We start from the raw sequence: 13,759 nt of genomic DNA on the forward strand, positions 1-13,759 counted from the left end.
TACAGAATACTTAATTTTTAGTAAAAACTGCATGTGTGTGTGAGTGTGTGTGTGTGTGGTTTGTTCACTTACTTTTTACTTTAAAATATGTCTTGGAGCCTGACCAGGCGGTGGCACAGTGGATAGAGTTTTGGACTAGGATGCGGAGGACCCAGGTTCGAGACCCCGAGGTCGCCAGCTTGAGCGCGGGCTCATTTGGTTTGAGCAAAAAGCTTATCAGCTTGGACCCAAGGTCACTGGCTCGAGCAAGGGGTCACTAGGTCTACTGTAGCCCCATGGTCAAGGCACATATGAGAAAGCAATCAATGAACAACTAAAGTGCCACAACAAAAAACTGATGATTGATGCTTCTCATCTCTTTCTGTTCCTGTCTGTCTGTCCCTATCTATCCCTCTCTCTGACTCTCTCTGTCTCTGTAAAAATAAATAAATAAATAAATAAATAAATAAATAAATAAATAAATAAGTCTTGGAGATAATTACAAAAAATGCCACTCATTCTTTTTAATAACTGTATAGATTTGCATTGTATAGAGGTGCCTGGAATGGATTAAAGGGTGGCAAAACTGAAGTTATCATTTCCTCTGCTAAAATCTGCTCCTCCTCTTGTCCTCCATCCTACCATCAACCTAATTTTTTCAAGCCTGAAACATGGAAATCACTGTAGACTTCTGCCATTTAAACACCCTCGAGGTCTAATCAGGAATAGTCTTATCATTTCTACCTCTTCAGCGTCCCTTAAATCCAGCTATTTCCTGCTACCTCCATTGCCACAACTTGCTTTTCAGACCTCATCACTTCGCACATGTAACACCATAACAGTGTCCTAATGGATTTATCTCCTTCTAGTCCACCCTCACAAATCTTTGCCTACAAACTACAGTTAGAGTGACCTTCCTAAAGTACAAAGCCAATTCTGATAATTCCCTGTTTAAAATCCTTAAATGTCTCCACAGTTACTACAAGATTGAGTTCAAGCCCCTTAGAAAGGCCACTGGGCCATCCATGACCTTGGTCTGCCCTCTCACATTTACCACTCACCACCAAGCCCTCTATGCTAAAAGCATACCGCACCACTTAGAATTCCCCCCAAAGCACCGTATCTCTTATCTGTACCCAAGCATGTGCCTCAGATGCCCTTTGCCTCTATTTATAGTCCAAGACTCCATTTAAGCTCTGCCTTGTCCAGGAAGTATTCTCCTGGGTGAGATCTTCCTCCTTGATACTCCTGAACCAGCCTGTGCGCATCACAGAAAAATACCACCTATTGTTGGTATTTTGTTGTTGTTGTTGCTTGTTTTTCTGCCTTTCCCACTGAAAAGAGAGCTCCTTGAAGATGATTCCTCTATGTATTCATAGGACCTAGAACTGTGCCAGGCACATAGTGTCAATTATTTGATAAATAAGTGAGTAAACATATAAATACATAAAATGATAAATAATCTTAGTAATAACTAGCCATTTGTGGGTTATAATCGGGAAGGAGACACAATTCATTTGTTTATTTTATTTTATTTTTTTACAGAGACAGAAAGAGAGTCAGAGTGAGGGATAGACAGGGACAGACAGACAGGAACGGAGAGATGAGAAGCATCAGTCATTAGTTTTTCGTTGAGCATTGTGACACCTTAGTTGTTCATTGATTGCTCTCTCATATGTGCCTTGACCATGGGCCTTCAGCAGACCGAGTAACCCCTTGCTTGAGCCAGAGACCTTGGGTCCAAGTTGGTGAATTTTTGCTCAAACCAGATGAGCCCACGCTCGGGGTCTCGAACCTGGGTCCTTCCGCATCCCAGTGTGACGCTCTATCCACTGCACCACCACCTGGTCAGGCGCAACTCATTTGTTTAATGAACAGTTATCAAAGGTGACTATGCCAAGCACTGGGGTTGGAGTGACAAATAAATCAGAAAAGATTCCAGCATGGTTGAGGCTTACATTTTAGTGGGGTGGGGGGTGATAAGTAAGAAATAAAGAAACAAGATTATATGATAGAAACTCAGCGGGAGGCCTGACCAGGCGGTGGCGCAGTGGATAGAGCATTGGACTGGGATGTGGAGGACCCAGGTTCTAGACCCCAAAGTCAGCAGCTTGAGCACGGGCTCATCTGGTTTGAGCAAAGCTTACCAGCTTGGACCCAAGGTTGCTGGCTCGAGCAAGGGGTTACTTGGTCTGCTGAAGGCCCGCGGTCAAGGCACATATGAGAAAGCAATCAATGAACAACTAAGGTGTCTCAACAAAAAACAAATGATTGATGCTCCTCATCTCTCTCTGTTCCTGTCTGTCTGTCCCTGCCTATCCCTCTTTCTGACTCTCTGTCTCTGTAAAATAAAAAATAAAAATAATAAAATTAAATTAAAAAAGAAACTAAGCAGGAATCGGATGGGGAAGGGTGCTAATTTAGATTGAGGTCAGAGAAAGTCTCACCAAGGAGGTAGGTGACAGTTGAGCTAAAACCTAAGTGGCAAGAAGGAATAAGTCACATGAAAATCTAGAATCAGAGCAATCCAGGGCAAAGTGAAGTACAGAGAGAGTGCATCTGGCATAACTGTAGTACAGAAGAAAGGCCCATGTGGATGAAGGGTGGTAAACTGGTATGAGAATTGTAGGCCATGTAAATGGTGGGGTAGGGAGCAGCTAAGTCATATAGAGTCCTGAAGGCTGGTATGGCATTTGGATTTTATTCAAAGTGGGATGGGAAGCCATAAAGTATATTAAGCAGAGGAGTGACATGATATGATTTACTTTTTTAAGAGATATGTTTTTTTGTGACATTATAATGAGGCAAGAGTAGAAGCAGGACCCCAGTTAGAGATTTGTATTAATCCAGGCAAGAGATAATGGGTGATTTTTATCTAATGTGGCAGTGGTCAAGGTCAAAATAAATGTCCTGACCAGGCAGCAGTGCAGTGGATAGAACATCGGCCTGGGATGCTGGGATGCTGAGGACCCAGGTTCAAAACCCCATGGTCACTGGCTTGAGCCCAAAGGTTGCTGGCTTGAAGCCCAAGGTCACTGGCTTGAGCAAGGGATCACTGGCTCAACTGGAGTCCCCAAGTCAAGCCACATATGAGAAAGCAATCAATGAACAACTAAGGTGCTGCAACTACGAGTTGATGTTTCTCATCTCTCTCCCTTCCTGTCTGTCTGTTCCTGTCTCTTTGTGTCTGTCTCTCTCACACACACAAAAAAAGAAAATATAAAAATAAATGGACATATTTGTGATATATTCTGGACATTTTGGAATCAAATTCTGGTAGCTGTATGAAAAACAAATTGAAGGGAGTGACAAAAATGGAGACAGAAAAGCCAGATAGGAAGTTGTTGTAATAATCTAATAGTAAAATAACACACAGAGGTGACTAAGAAGGTTGCTGTATGAGAGCAAATTTAAAGCATAAGGATATTCCTGCAGAAAGATGAAGACTCTTTAATCTGTGAGAGAATCCTGTGAAGTAGGTATTAGTAACCCATTTACAAGTGAGGAAATTGAGACAGAGATAAACCAAGTAATTTGCCCAGAGTTATACAGCAAGCCAAGATCTGAACTCTATAGCCCATACTATCTTCACGAGTCATCTGACTCCTTCCTTAAGAAGAAGAGGCTGGACACCAAACATCAGAAAACAAAACATTATTGGCACAAAGACAGAGAAAGCCCTGGAGGCCCATCCAAGAGATGAGTTAGTTTATAATGCATGCAGGGCATAGCCACTGTGGGATGGAGATCAGGAGTAGTCTCTGAGGCAGGCACGATTCAACGATTCTATGGGGCTGATTCTTAGGGATCCCATCTGGGAGCAATGTGAAGAGGAGAAGAAAAATCCAGGATTACAACCTCCTCAGTTCTCTCGCTGCCACTTCAAGTCACGAAATGACAGTGTTATTCACATCCTTGTGGAGGTGAACACAGCCCAGGGTGCTTTTCACAGCTACCTGGGCTCCCCTTTCTGGATCCACCAGGCTGGTGAGAATTTTCTTCCCCTCTCCCACCTAGTCTCCCCACTCCAACACTCCCCCTCCATATCTGACCCTATGCCCAGAATCACCAATTCTAACACTTCTGACCCACGGCCCTGGTTGCATGATGTCTCATGCACAGAAGGGCTTAGGCCAGTCCCTGATGACATCCCTGTAGTGCTCATCCCCTCTCCAAACTTGCACTGGAGGGAAGTTTCCAGTGGGCAGCTGGAATTGGAATGGCAGCACCCATCATCCTGGGCAGCCCAAGAGACCTGCTATCAGCTCCGATACACAGGAGAAGGCCATCAGGACTGGAAGGTAAGGTCAAGGAACAAATGCCCACCAACCTCACCACACAGGGTATTCCTGAGTTTCACCATGCCTGTTATCAGGGTGAGGGTGTCCATGTGTTCATGTCTAGGCTTGTGTATCTGTGTTTACTTGATTCAACTGGTATCTTAATTTCTCTTTGGCATCTGACACTGCTGACTACTCCCATTTAAAATTTTCTCTTCCTTTGCCACTGGGATATCAGTCTCTCCTGGTTCTTATACTACCTCTGTGACTAATCCTTCTCATTCTCCTTTCCTGGCTCTTCCTTTTTCACCCCCCACCCCCTTTAATATGTTGTGCTTCCTACAGGCCCATCTAGACTCTTTTCTCCTCTAGATAAATACATATGCTTTCTCTAGGTGAGTTCTTCAACTCCATGGTTTTAACAACCATACATTAACCATCCCAACCTTACTATATAGAAAGGAAATTCTAACCACAGGCAAATTACCTAAACTTTTGAAGTCCCAGATTCCTCATTGGTGAAATGAGAATAAAGCTACCTACCTTCCAGAGTTACAGTAAAGATAAATTATATAAATATCTAGCATACTGCCTGACAGAAGGTACTTATATACATTAGTTGAATCTTAGTTTCTTTTTCTACCTTTATTCTGATTTACCACATACACAGTACATACAACTTTTTAACAGACAGATCTACTTAAAACCTTCGTGGGCATTTCAGATTCATACAGTAGTTCCCCCCTTATTTGTGGGGGATACAGTCCAAGACCCCTAATGGATGCCTGAAACCAGAGATAATACCAAAACCTATATATTGTTTTTTCCTATACATACATAACATTTAATGGCTTCTTTTTGGCGTATCCAAATTATCAGCATCACTACTCTTGTACTGTGGGGCTATTACTAAGTAAAATAAAGGTTATTTGAACACAAACATTACGATACCTGAACAGTCAATCTGTTAACTGAGATAGCTACATAGGAACTATCAGGCAGGATGGAGGGATGGATTGTGTCCTGGGTGGGATGGAGTGGGACGGCATGAGCTCTCCTCCACTACTCAGAATGGCATGCAATTTAAAACTTACGCGTTGTTTATTTCTGCAATTTTCCATTTAATATTTTGGAATACAGTTGAGCGTGGGTAACAAATTGTGGAAAATAAGACTGTGGATAAGAAGGGATTACTATATCCAAAACTTAACTCATCCACAGTCCACAAATCTTAAGTATGCAGTTGATTAATTTGTAAATGCATATACAGCCATGTAACCATTATCCAGATCATGATGTTATTTCTAGCACCCCAGCAGCCTCTCGTGCTCCTACAGAGGCACAACTCCCTTCCAAGGTAACCTCTATTCCAACATTACCATTGATAAGTTTGACTGTTACTGAAGTTAATAAAATGGAGCCATATAGTATTGCTTCCTCAAACTTACTTCTCCTGTGTACCCTGTCTCTAACAATGTTACCACCTTACCCAGTTGCCTAAACCTGGAATCCTCCTCGACTCTTCTTTCTTTTGTTTTGTCCCTTACCTCTATTTATCAACAAATAAGCTGAGTTTATTGTACTAACAATCCTCACATCCCTCCTACCACTGTCTTAGCCTCATCATTGACCGTTCAGCCTGGACATCATGCTCTTAGCACACTGAACTACTCTGTAGTCCCCAGCCAAGCAACTCAGGCAGCACTAAATGTGCTTTTATGTTCCTGGTACCTTAGTTATATCATTATTATAGCACTAATTACCTGTAATTATTTACTTGTTTGTATGTCTATTAGACATGTGAGGGACCATATTTCATTTATCTTTTTCCCCAGTGCCTAGCCCAATGCTTGGCATATCACAAGCAGTTCATGCTTGCTAAATGATTAAATTAATAAAGTTTCCCTGGCCCTGGCCGGATGGCTCAGTGGTAGTGTCTGCCAAGCGTGTGGAAGTACCGGGTTTGATTCCTGGTCAGGGCACATAGGAGAAGAGACCGTTTCTCTATTCCCCTCATCCTTCTCTCTTTCTCTTGCTGAGAATGGCTCCCTGGAGCCTCCACTTCAGGCACTAAAAATAGCTTGGTCACGAGCATTGGCCCCAGATGGGCAGAGCATTGGCCCTAGTCGGGGACGCCATGTGGATCCCGGTCAGGGTGCATGCCAGAGTCTGTCAATCTCCCCTCCACTCACTTAAATTTTTTTTAAAAAGTTTCTCTGCTTATACACACCATGCTTATACCCTCTGCTGGAGGTGGTACTTCTTTCTACCCCCAGCACCTTGCATAATTCTGGCATCCTCTGTTGAATGTGTGTGACTTGCAAAGGGCCCTGTGTATCTGAGTGTGTCTGGAATTTCCATTGCTTCTGGCAGGATGTCCACGTGTCCCGGTCAGTGTCTGTGCACCAGGATCTGTCGGTTGTATCGTATGTATTTCCATAAGAATGAGCAGTTCTTCGAGTACTGAGGTCTGTGTGTCAGGCCGCGCTTCTCTCGGGTTGGGCAAGCCTCCCTCTCAGGGTGAGGCCGTGAGCAGGGGGAGGTACTCTGTTTTTGCGGGTGTCCTATCTTCCAAATTTCCACCGGGGTGCATGTTTTCTGTCAGTGAGGCTCTTTGAGGGGAACCCCTGGGAATCCAAGTGGTAGGATTTTGGTAACCAATGCCAATCTCTCGTGGGCTGGATGCTCGCCCATCCGCACCGGGAGCCTGACCACCTGCCTGCTTCTCCTTTGCACAGGTGCTGGAGCCGCCCCTCGGGGCCCAGGGAGAGACCTTGGAGCTGCGCCCGCGCTCCCGCTACCGTTTACAGTTGCGCGCCAGGCTCCACGGGCCCACCTACCAAGGCCCCTGGAGCGCCTGGTCCGACCCAGTGAGGGTAGAGACCGCCTCCGAGACTGGTGAGGGACCCCCCGGTGCAAAGACGGTCTGAGGCAGCGTGAAAGGAGGGGCGCCGGCACAGCGGGGGCGGGGCTCCGACCGCACTGGTCTGCGGCTGCGCAGACGTACGCGGCGCTTGGGTCAACGAGGGGCGGGGCCGGGGCGGGGTTGGCAGGACCCGGGGTCGGGGCTCCGGCTAAGCGTGGCCGAGGTCTGACTTCATCCCTTAGCATGGATCTCCCTGGTGACCGCTCTGCTCCTGGTCCTGGGTCTCAGCGCTCTTCTGGGCCTGCTGCTGCTGAGGTGGCAGTTTCCTGCGCACTACAGGTACCGCCCGGTCAGGCAGGAGACGGGGCCGTGGTCAGGGCGGGCCGGAGGCCTCTAAATAAGCATTCCAAGCTCTCTCTGACACCCGCTTTCCGGACAACAGCAAGTCCACACCTGTGGCTTCAGCAGCTTCCTGCACGTCTTCCCTGAGGGTCGCACCGCTTCCTAGCACTAACATATCCACTGTACTGGACACCTCAAACTGTCCCACCTCCTGGCTCCTCATCTCAGTAACAGAGCTACTGTCCACCTGTGACCTGAGCCAAAACACTTAGGCGCCTCCCTCCTTATCCAGTCTGATCTGGTCTGGTCATACCACCTCCTAAACCTCGCTCAAACAATGACCCCTTTTCTCTAGTCCTACAGACACCTGACTCACTGAAACAGAGCCTCTTCTCCCTCCAATTTGCCCTATGCAACCACCAGAAAAACCTTTCTAAACTGCCCACATGAATTTATCGTGCGTCTCCTTCAATCTCCTTATTAGCTCCCCAGGATAGAGTTCAGATTCTAGGATGACAGGCAAAGCTCCGCAAAATCCGGCCCTTGCCACCATGTCCACCCTCTTCCACCCTGTGCATTAACCTTGCCAAACTGTTGGTGATTTTCTCCACAAGTCAAGTGGTTTTACTTCTCAGTGCCTTTGTACATAATGTCCCCTCTGTCAGGAATACCCTCCCTGGATGACTAATACTCATTAACAGTATCTTTAAATAACTTTCTTCACCAGTTCCGGGAAACCTTTCCTATCCCTCCCCTATTGGCTACTCTCTACCTTTTCTAACCCTCCCCTATTGGCTACTTTCTACATGTCCCTATGCAGACTTTTTTCATAGTACCAGTAGCATTTTACTGCATTTATTTCTTTATATATCTTCCCTGTACCTTATTCAGTCATCTTTAAATCCTAAGCACAGTTTTTGCCAATATAAGCACACCCTTAAATAAATGTTATTAATAAATGACTTATTTATGTGGGAAGACTAAGATTGAGCAGAAATGTCAAGGTATAAACAGAAAGAATAAAATCCATACCACTTCAGTCTTTCAACTGGTAACATCTCTTGACTCGAAGACTCAGCTCAGAAGGAACTCTTTTGATGACCCTAGACTATCATCTCTCTTTGAACATATCTGTCCTTGAACTTTTAATCTCCTCATGTATAAGAGCAGTCTGGAATTTAGCCTCTATGCAGGTAATCAGATACAACAAAAAAGTTAGGGAAGAAGAAGGAGGTGGTGCTGAACCAGACAGTTCCTTTTCTCCTATTTATCAGATAAGTCACTCCTCCTCCCCTGGAGAGATAAGAGTGGGGTCACAGAAGAAGCCTGAAATGTTGTTCAGCTAAAGTCCCTCCAGGTGGAAATACGAACCTAAAGAATTGGAGGTTCCCCCAACATACTTTAATCCATACTCTTCACAGATAGATCACCTTCCCCAGTAGCTTAATAAGCTCCACTAGCTCTCTTCATTCATTCATTGAACTAATTTCTTGAGCACCTATTATGGGCCACACACTGTTCTACACCCTGAAGATATAGGAGTGAACAAAATAGACAAATTCTTTGCTCTCATGAAGCTTACATTCTATTGGGGTGAGACAGACAAAAACAAATATATATAATAACAATAAATATACAATTAGTCAACTGTTATAAAAAAAATAAAGCAGAGCAGGAGATAAGAGTGATGGGGAAGAGAGGTGGTACTATTTTAATAAGGCAGTCAGGGAAGAACTCAGTCTCAGGGTGGCACTTGAGCAGAAACCTAAATGAAGTAAGGGACTAAATTGAGTGTTCCAGATAGAAAAGAAAGTGCAAAGGCCCTAAAGCAGAATGTTTAAGGACACTTGGTACCACTCCTTTTTGAACCTCCCCACCACTACCTTCCCTCCCCCACCTGAGGTTTCCTTGGCACCCAAGCTCTTACTTTGTTACCTTGACTACACTCTCACGCTTTACTCACGCACCCCCCCACCCCAACTCAGTGTTCTCTTCCTCCCTTCCAACTCACTCACATGAGTCAGTCTCCTTCCCTTCCTTTTCCCTAAGGAGCCTGAGGCATGCCCTGTGGCCCTCACTTCCAGACCTGCACCGGGTCCTAGGCCAGTACCTTAGGGACACTGCAGCTCTGAGTCCGGTGAGTGCACTCCCTTCCCGACTACCCACCACTAGTCCTACCTGGAGCTGGATCCTTGCCCATACAACACAACTTTTCCAAGACCATTGCCCCTCAGCATTCCGTCCCCCTGGGTCCTACCCCCAGCCAAACCATCCTGCCTACATAATCTGGGTCTGCCTCCCACAGGACCCGCTAATCCAGACCCCTTTCCCTCCCATCTGTCCTAGCCCAAGGCTGCAGTCTCAGATGTCTGTGAGGAAGTGGAACCCAGCCTCCTTGAAATTCTACCTAAATCTTCAGAGAAGACTCCCTTGCCCCTATGTTCCTCCCAGGCCCAGATGGACTACCGAGGATTGCAGCCCTCTTGCTTGGGGACCATGCCTCTGTCTGTATGCCTATCCATGGCTGAGTCAGGGTCCTACTGCACCACTCATATTGCCAACCATTCCTATTTACCACTGACCTGTTGGCAGGCCCCTCACTCTCAGTACCATGGACAGATCCAAACCCTCTAGACCTTTCTTCCCACCCTGTCTACTCAGCCACCCACACCCACACCATACACATCTCAGACCTCACTTCCATCCCCCTTGGGGACCCTCATAGCTGGACTACACACACACTGATCTTGAGTACTGCTGCTGACATAAATCCAGGACCCTCTTTCCTCAGGCAAAGCTCATTTGACTAAGCATCAACTTCCACCCTCTTTCTCTCTCCTCTTTAATGCCACACTCCTTGAAAAGAAGTCTTCACATACCCACTTCTCATTTGCTCTTTGGACTACTTCAATTAGTTCTCTTACTACCAGTTTGCTAATGATACTGCCAGGCCAAATTCACCTCAAACTTTCTAACTGCAAGATTCAAAAGGATCTTGTTAACCCTTCATTTATTCTCTGTGGCATTTGTCATGGTGACTACCTGTTTCTCCTTTAAATTCTCTCCTCCCTTGGCTTCCATACCATCACGGTCTCCCCCAGCTTTGCTCCTCCAAGAGTTATGAGTGAAGACTCTGGAGTCAGCACTGAATTCAATTCCTGTCATCCCACTTACTCGCTGTGGACAAATAAAGTCTTCGGCCCTTAGTTTCTCATCTATAAAACAAGGGTAATGGAACCCTACAGAGAGTTGTGAAGAGGATTGAGATCATCTAAATAAAACACAGTGCCTAGGACATAGTGTTTAATATATCTGAACAATCATAATTATTCTTTCCTGAGTCCATTCTTAACAGTCTCCACTCCCATGCATTCTCATTGCCTTTACTTTATGCCAGCCATTCCAAAGTTGTCTCCAGGCCAGGCTTCTACTACAGCACCTGTGATATCTTATGCAAGTAACTGTTTACATGTGTGTCTCCTACTACTAGATTGTGAGCTCACTGAGGGCAAGGGCTGTGATTTGTTTTGTCTTTCTCCCCCAGTACCTAGAGTAGTGCTTGGTGCGTGGTAGTAAGCCTTCAGTAAATGTTTTCTAAATGAATGAAATCTGTCTGGACACCACCACCTTAACCCCATGCCAACCTTCCTCATCCTCTAAGGCTTAGCCATTCATATACAACAATAAGTGTGCTTAGGCCATTCTGGCTATGGATTCCCCTGACCTGTTCAAATAATTCTCAAACAAATGTGTTTTTTTCTTTTTCTTTTTTTTTTCTGGCTCTAAACATACCCCCCATATCAGTCAGGGTCTTGGCAAAAATAGATGACACACTCAAACTGGGCATCTTTATGAGAGTTTAAAACAGGAAATATTTATAAAAATGAGGCAGGATTTAGGAAAACCATCAAGGAATAGCGCAGTACCCCAGGGCTAACAACAGCTGGGAGCTGGTTCCACCCCTGGGCACCAGAGGGGAAAGGGAGAGACTGGTTACTAGATCTGGGGAGAGTAGCTATAAGACAGGGCTGCCTGGCAGGAGTTGTGGCCTTAGGTAGAGAGATACAGCCAACCTGTGGGGACAGGGCAGGGAGGAAGCTAGGGAAATAAATAGCTCAAGGTCACTCTTTTCCCACCATCTGATCTCTGTATTGGTTTGCTAGGGCTGCCGTAACAAAGTGCCACAAACTTGGTGGCTTAAACAACAGAAATTTATTGTCTCACAGTTCTGGAGGCTAGGAGTTAAAGATATCAGCAGGGTTGGTTCATTCTGAGGGCTCTGAGAAAAAAAATTGTTCCGTGCTTCTCCCCTACCTTCTAGTGGTTTCCTGGCAATCTTTGGTGGGCCTTGGCTTGGTAGAAATATTCTTATCTCTGCCTTCATCTTCACATGGCATTTGCTTTTGTGGGTCTGCGTAAATTTCCCCATTTTATAAGGACACCAGACATACTGGATTAGGGCCCACCCAAATGATTCAACTAACTACATCTGCAATTGACCCTATTTCTAAATAAAGTCATACTGTGAAGTACTGGTGTTTAGGAATTCAACATATGAATTTTGGGGATAGGGAGACACAATTCAACCCATAATATCCTCCCATTGCTAGAACCCAAACAAACCAAAGCCCAATGGAATCCATTGATAGAGGCCACTAGAATCAACCTCACGGGGCACAGGGCAGGGTGAGAAGAACGAAGAGTGGGTCTGGATGGAACAAATGGATGACATCTATACTCATTTTCCATCATTTGTTTTCCCAGCCATGTTCAAGGCTGTTGGTCAAATAAGTTTGTAAATATAATGTATATGTTTGCTTGCTTATAATTTGCATTGGGTGTAGGAGACAGGCTGTAAGCTGGCAAAGTCTTTATAGCCTATGACTTAGTTTTAAGACTAAGCCTTTTCCACCCTTCTAATACTTAGATCTTCTCAAAACTAAGCTTTTCTCCACAACCTTGACTGTTGCATGATAGGGGGTGGTGCACTCTTATGAGGAATCCCATTTATTCCTCAGATAAGTGGCTTTGTATCAGAGACTTCCTTATTTGTATATTGGCTTAAAGGCTTTATTTAATTTTCTACACTATAAAATAAAGCAGACCAGGGGCTCTCTCTCTTTCTCTCTCTCTCTTGGTTCCTGCCATCAGCATTGCAGAGGCCTCCCTGCTCCTTTCCCCTCCATGGGAAAAGCAGGTTTTCTGCTTTTTCTTGTGGCTTGCCTGTCTTGGTGAGACACCAATAAACAGAATGGCCCACCATCTTCCAACTCTGCCATTTCTTTACCGTCTGCCCGAATTCAATGAGAACCTGAATGTGAATGGCCACGATGGTGGCCCCTGGCCATACAAAGGCTCTGACTTTACTCCTAGGGACTCAAGACTAGGATTGAGACCCAAAGCACTGACACTCTCACCTTAACACCCACTGAGTTATCATGTCCTGATCACTTTTATTTCCTAAATTCCATCTTCTCTATCTCCACTGTAATTACTAATATCTCTACCTCTGTCTCTCTTTATATCTCTCCAGTCTCAATTTACGTGGTCTCCAGATTGAACTTCCTATTAATTTCACCCCTTACCTCTAAATCTTTAGTTTGACTCTTTAGAACCTGATTTCTGCCTGACTAGGCAGTAGCACAGTGGATAGAGCATAGGCCTGGGATGCAGAGGACCCAGGTTTGAAACTCTGAGGTCACTGGCTTGAGTGCGGGCTCACCAGCTTGAGCGCAAGATCGCTGGATTGGCTGGAGCTCCCTGGTCAAGGCACGTATAAGAAAGATATCAATGAACAACTAAGGTGCCACAATGAAGAATTGATGCTTCTCATCTCTCTCCCTGTCTGTCCCTCTCTCTATCTCTCTAAGAAAAAAGAATGTGATTTCTTTTGCCAATGTGAGAATTAAAGTGTTAACACAATGCCAAACATATAATGAATGTTCAGTATTTATTAAGCTATTTTTATTATTATCCCAACTAATTTTTCATCTCAAAAGCCTTACTCTCCTTCCTTACAGCCTAAGGGGAAGTGATCATCCTTTATTTATTTATTTATTTATTTTATTTTTCTGAAGCTGGAAACGGGAAGAGACAGTCAGACAGACTCCCGCATGCGCCCGACCGGGATCCACCCGGCATGCCCACCAGGGGCGATGCTCTGCCCACCAGGGGGCGATGCTCTGCCCCTCCGGGGCGTGGCTCTGCGTGACCAGAGCCACTCTAGCGCCTGGGGCAGAGGCCAAGGAGCCATCCCCAGCGCCCGGGCCATCTTTGCTCCAATGGAGCCTTG

General features: G+C 45.3%; 1 protein-coding gene across 1 annotated transcript in view; it reads left to right on the forward strand.

The window, feature by feature from the left end:
* MPL (MPL proto-oncogene, thrombopoietin receptor) overlaps positions 1-11,206 on the forward strand; it is a 16,819-nt gene extending 5,613 nt beyond the window's left edge. The window contains exons 7-12 of the mRNA XM_066372147.1: positions 3,785-3,966; positions 4,138-4,280; positions 6,998-7,157; positions 7,368-7,464; positions 9,517-9,604; positions 9,814-11,206. Of these exons, the coding sequence (XP_066228244.1) occupies positions 3,785-3,966; positions 4,138-4,280; positions 6,998-7,157; positions 7,368-7,464; positions 9,517-9,604; positions 9,814-10,101 (958 nt within the window). The 3' untranslated portion in view covers positions 10,102-11,206. The remainder of the gene's footprint in view (positions 1-3,784; positions 3,967-4,137; positions 4,281-6,997; positions 7,158-7,367; positions 7,465-9,516; positions 9,605-9,813) is intronic.
* The last annotated feature ends 2,553 nt before the right edge of the window (positions 11,207-13,759 follow it).

Source organism: Saccopteryx leptura, chromosome 3 (genome assembly GCF_036850995.1).
Source record: "Saccopteryx leptura isolate mSacLep1 chromosome 3, mSacLep1_pri_phased_curated, whole genome shotgun sequence".
NCBI lineage: Eukaryota > Metazoa > Chordata > Mammalia > Chiroptera > Emballonuridae > Saccopteryx > Saccopteryx leptura.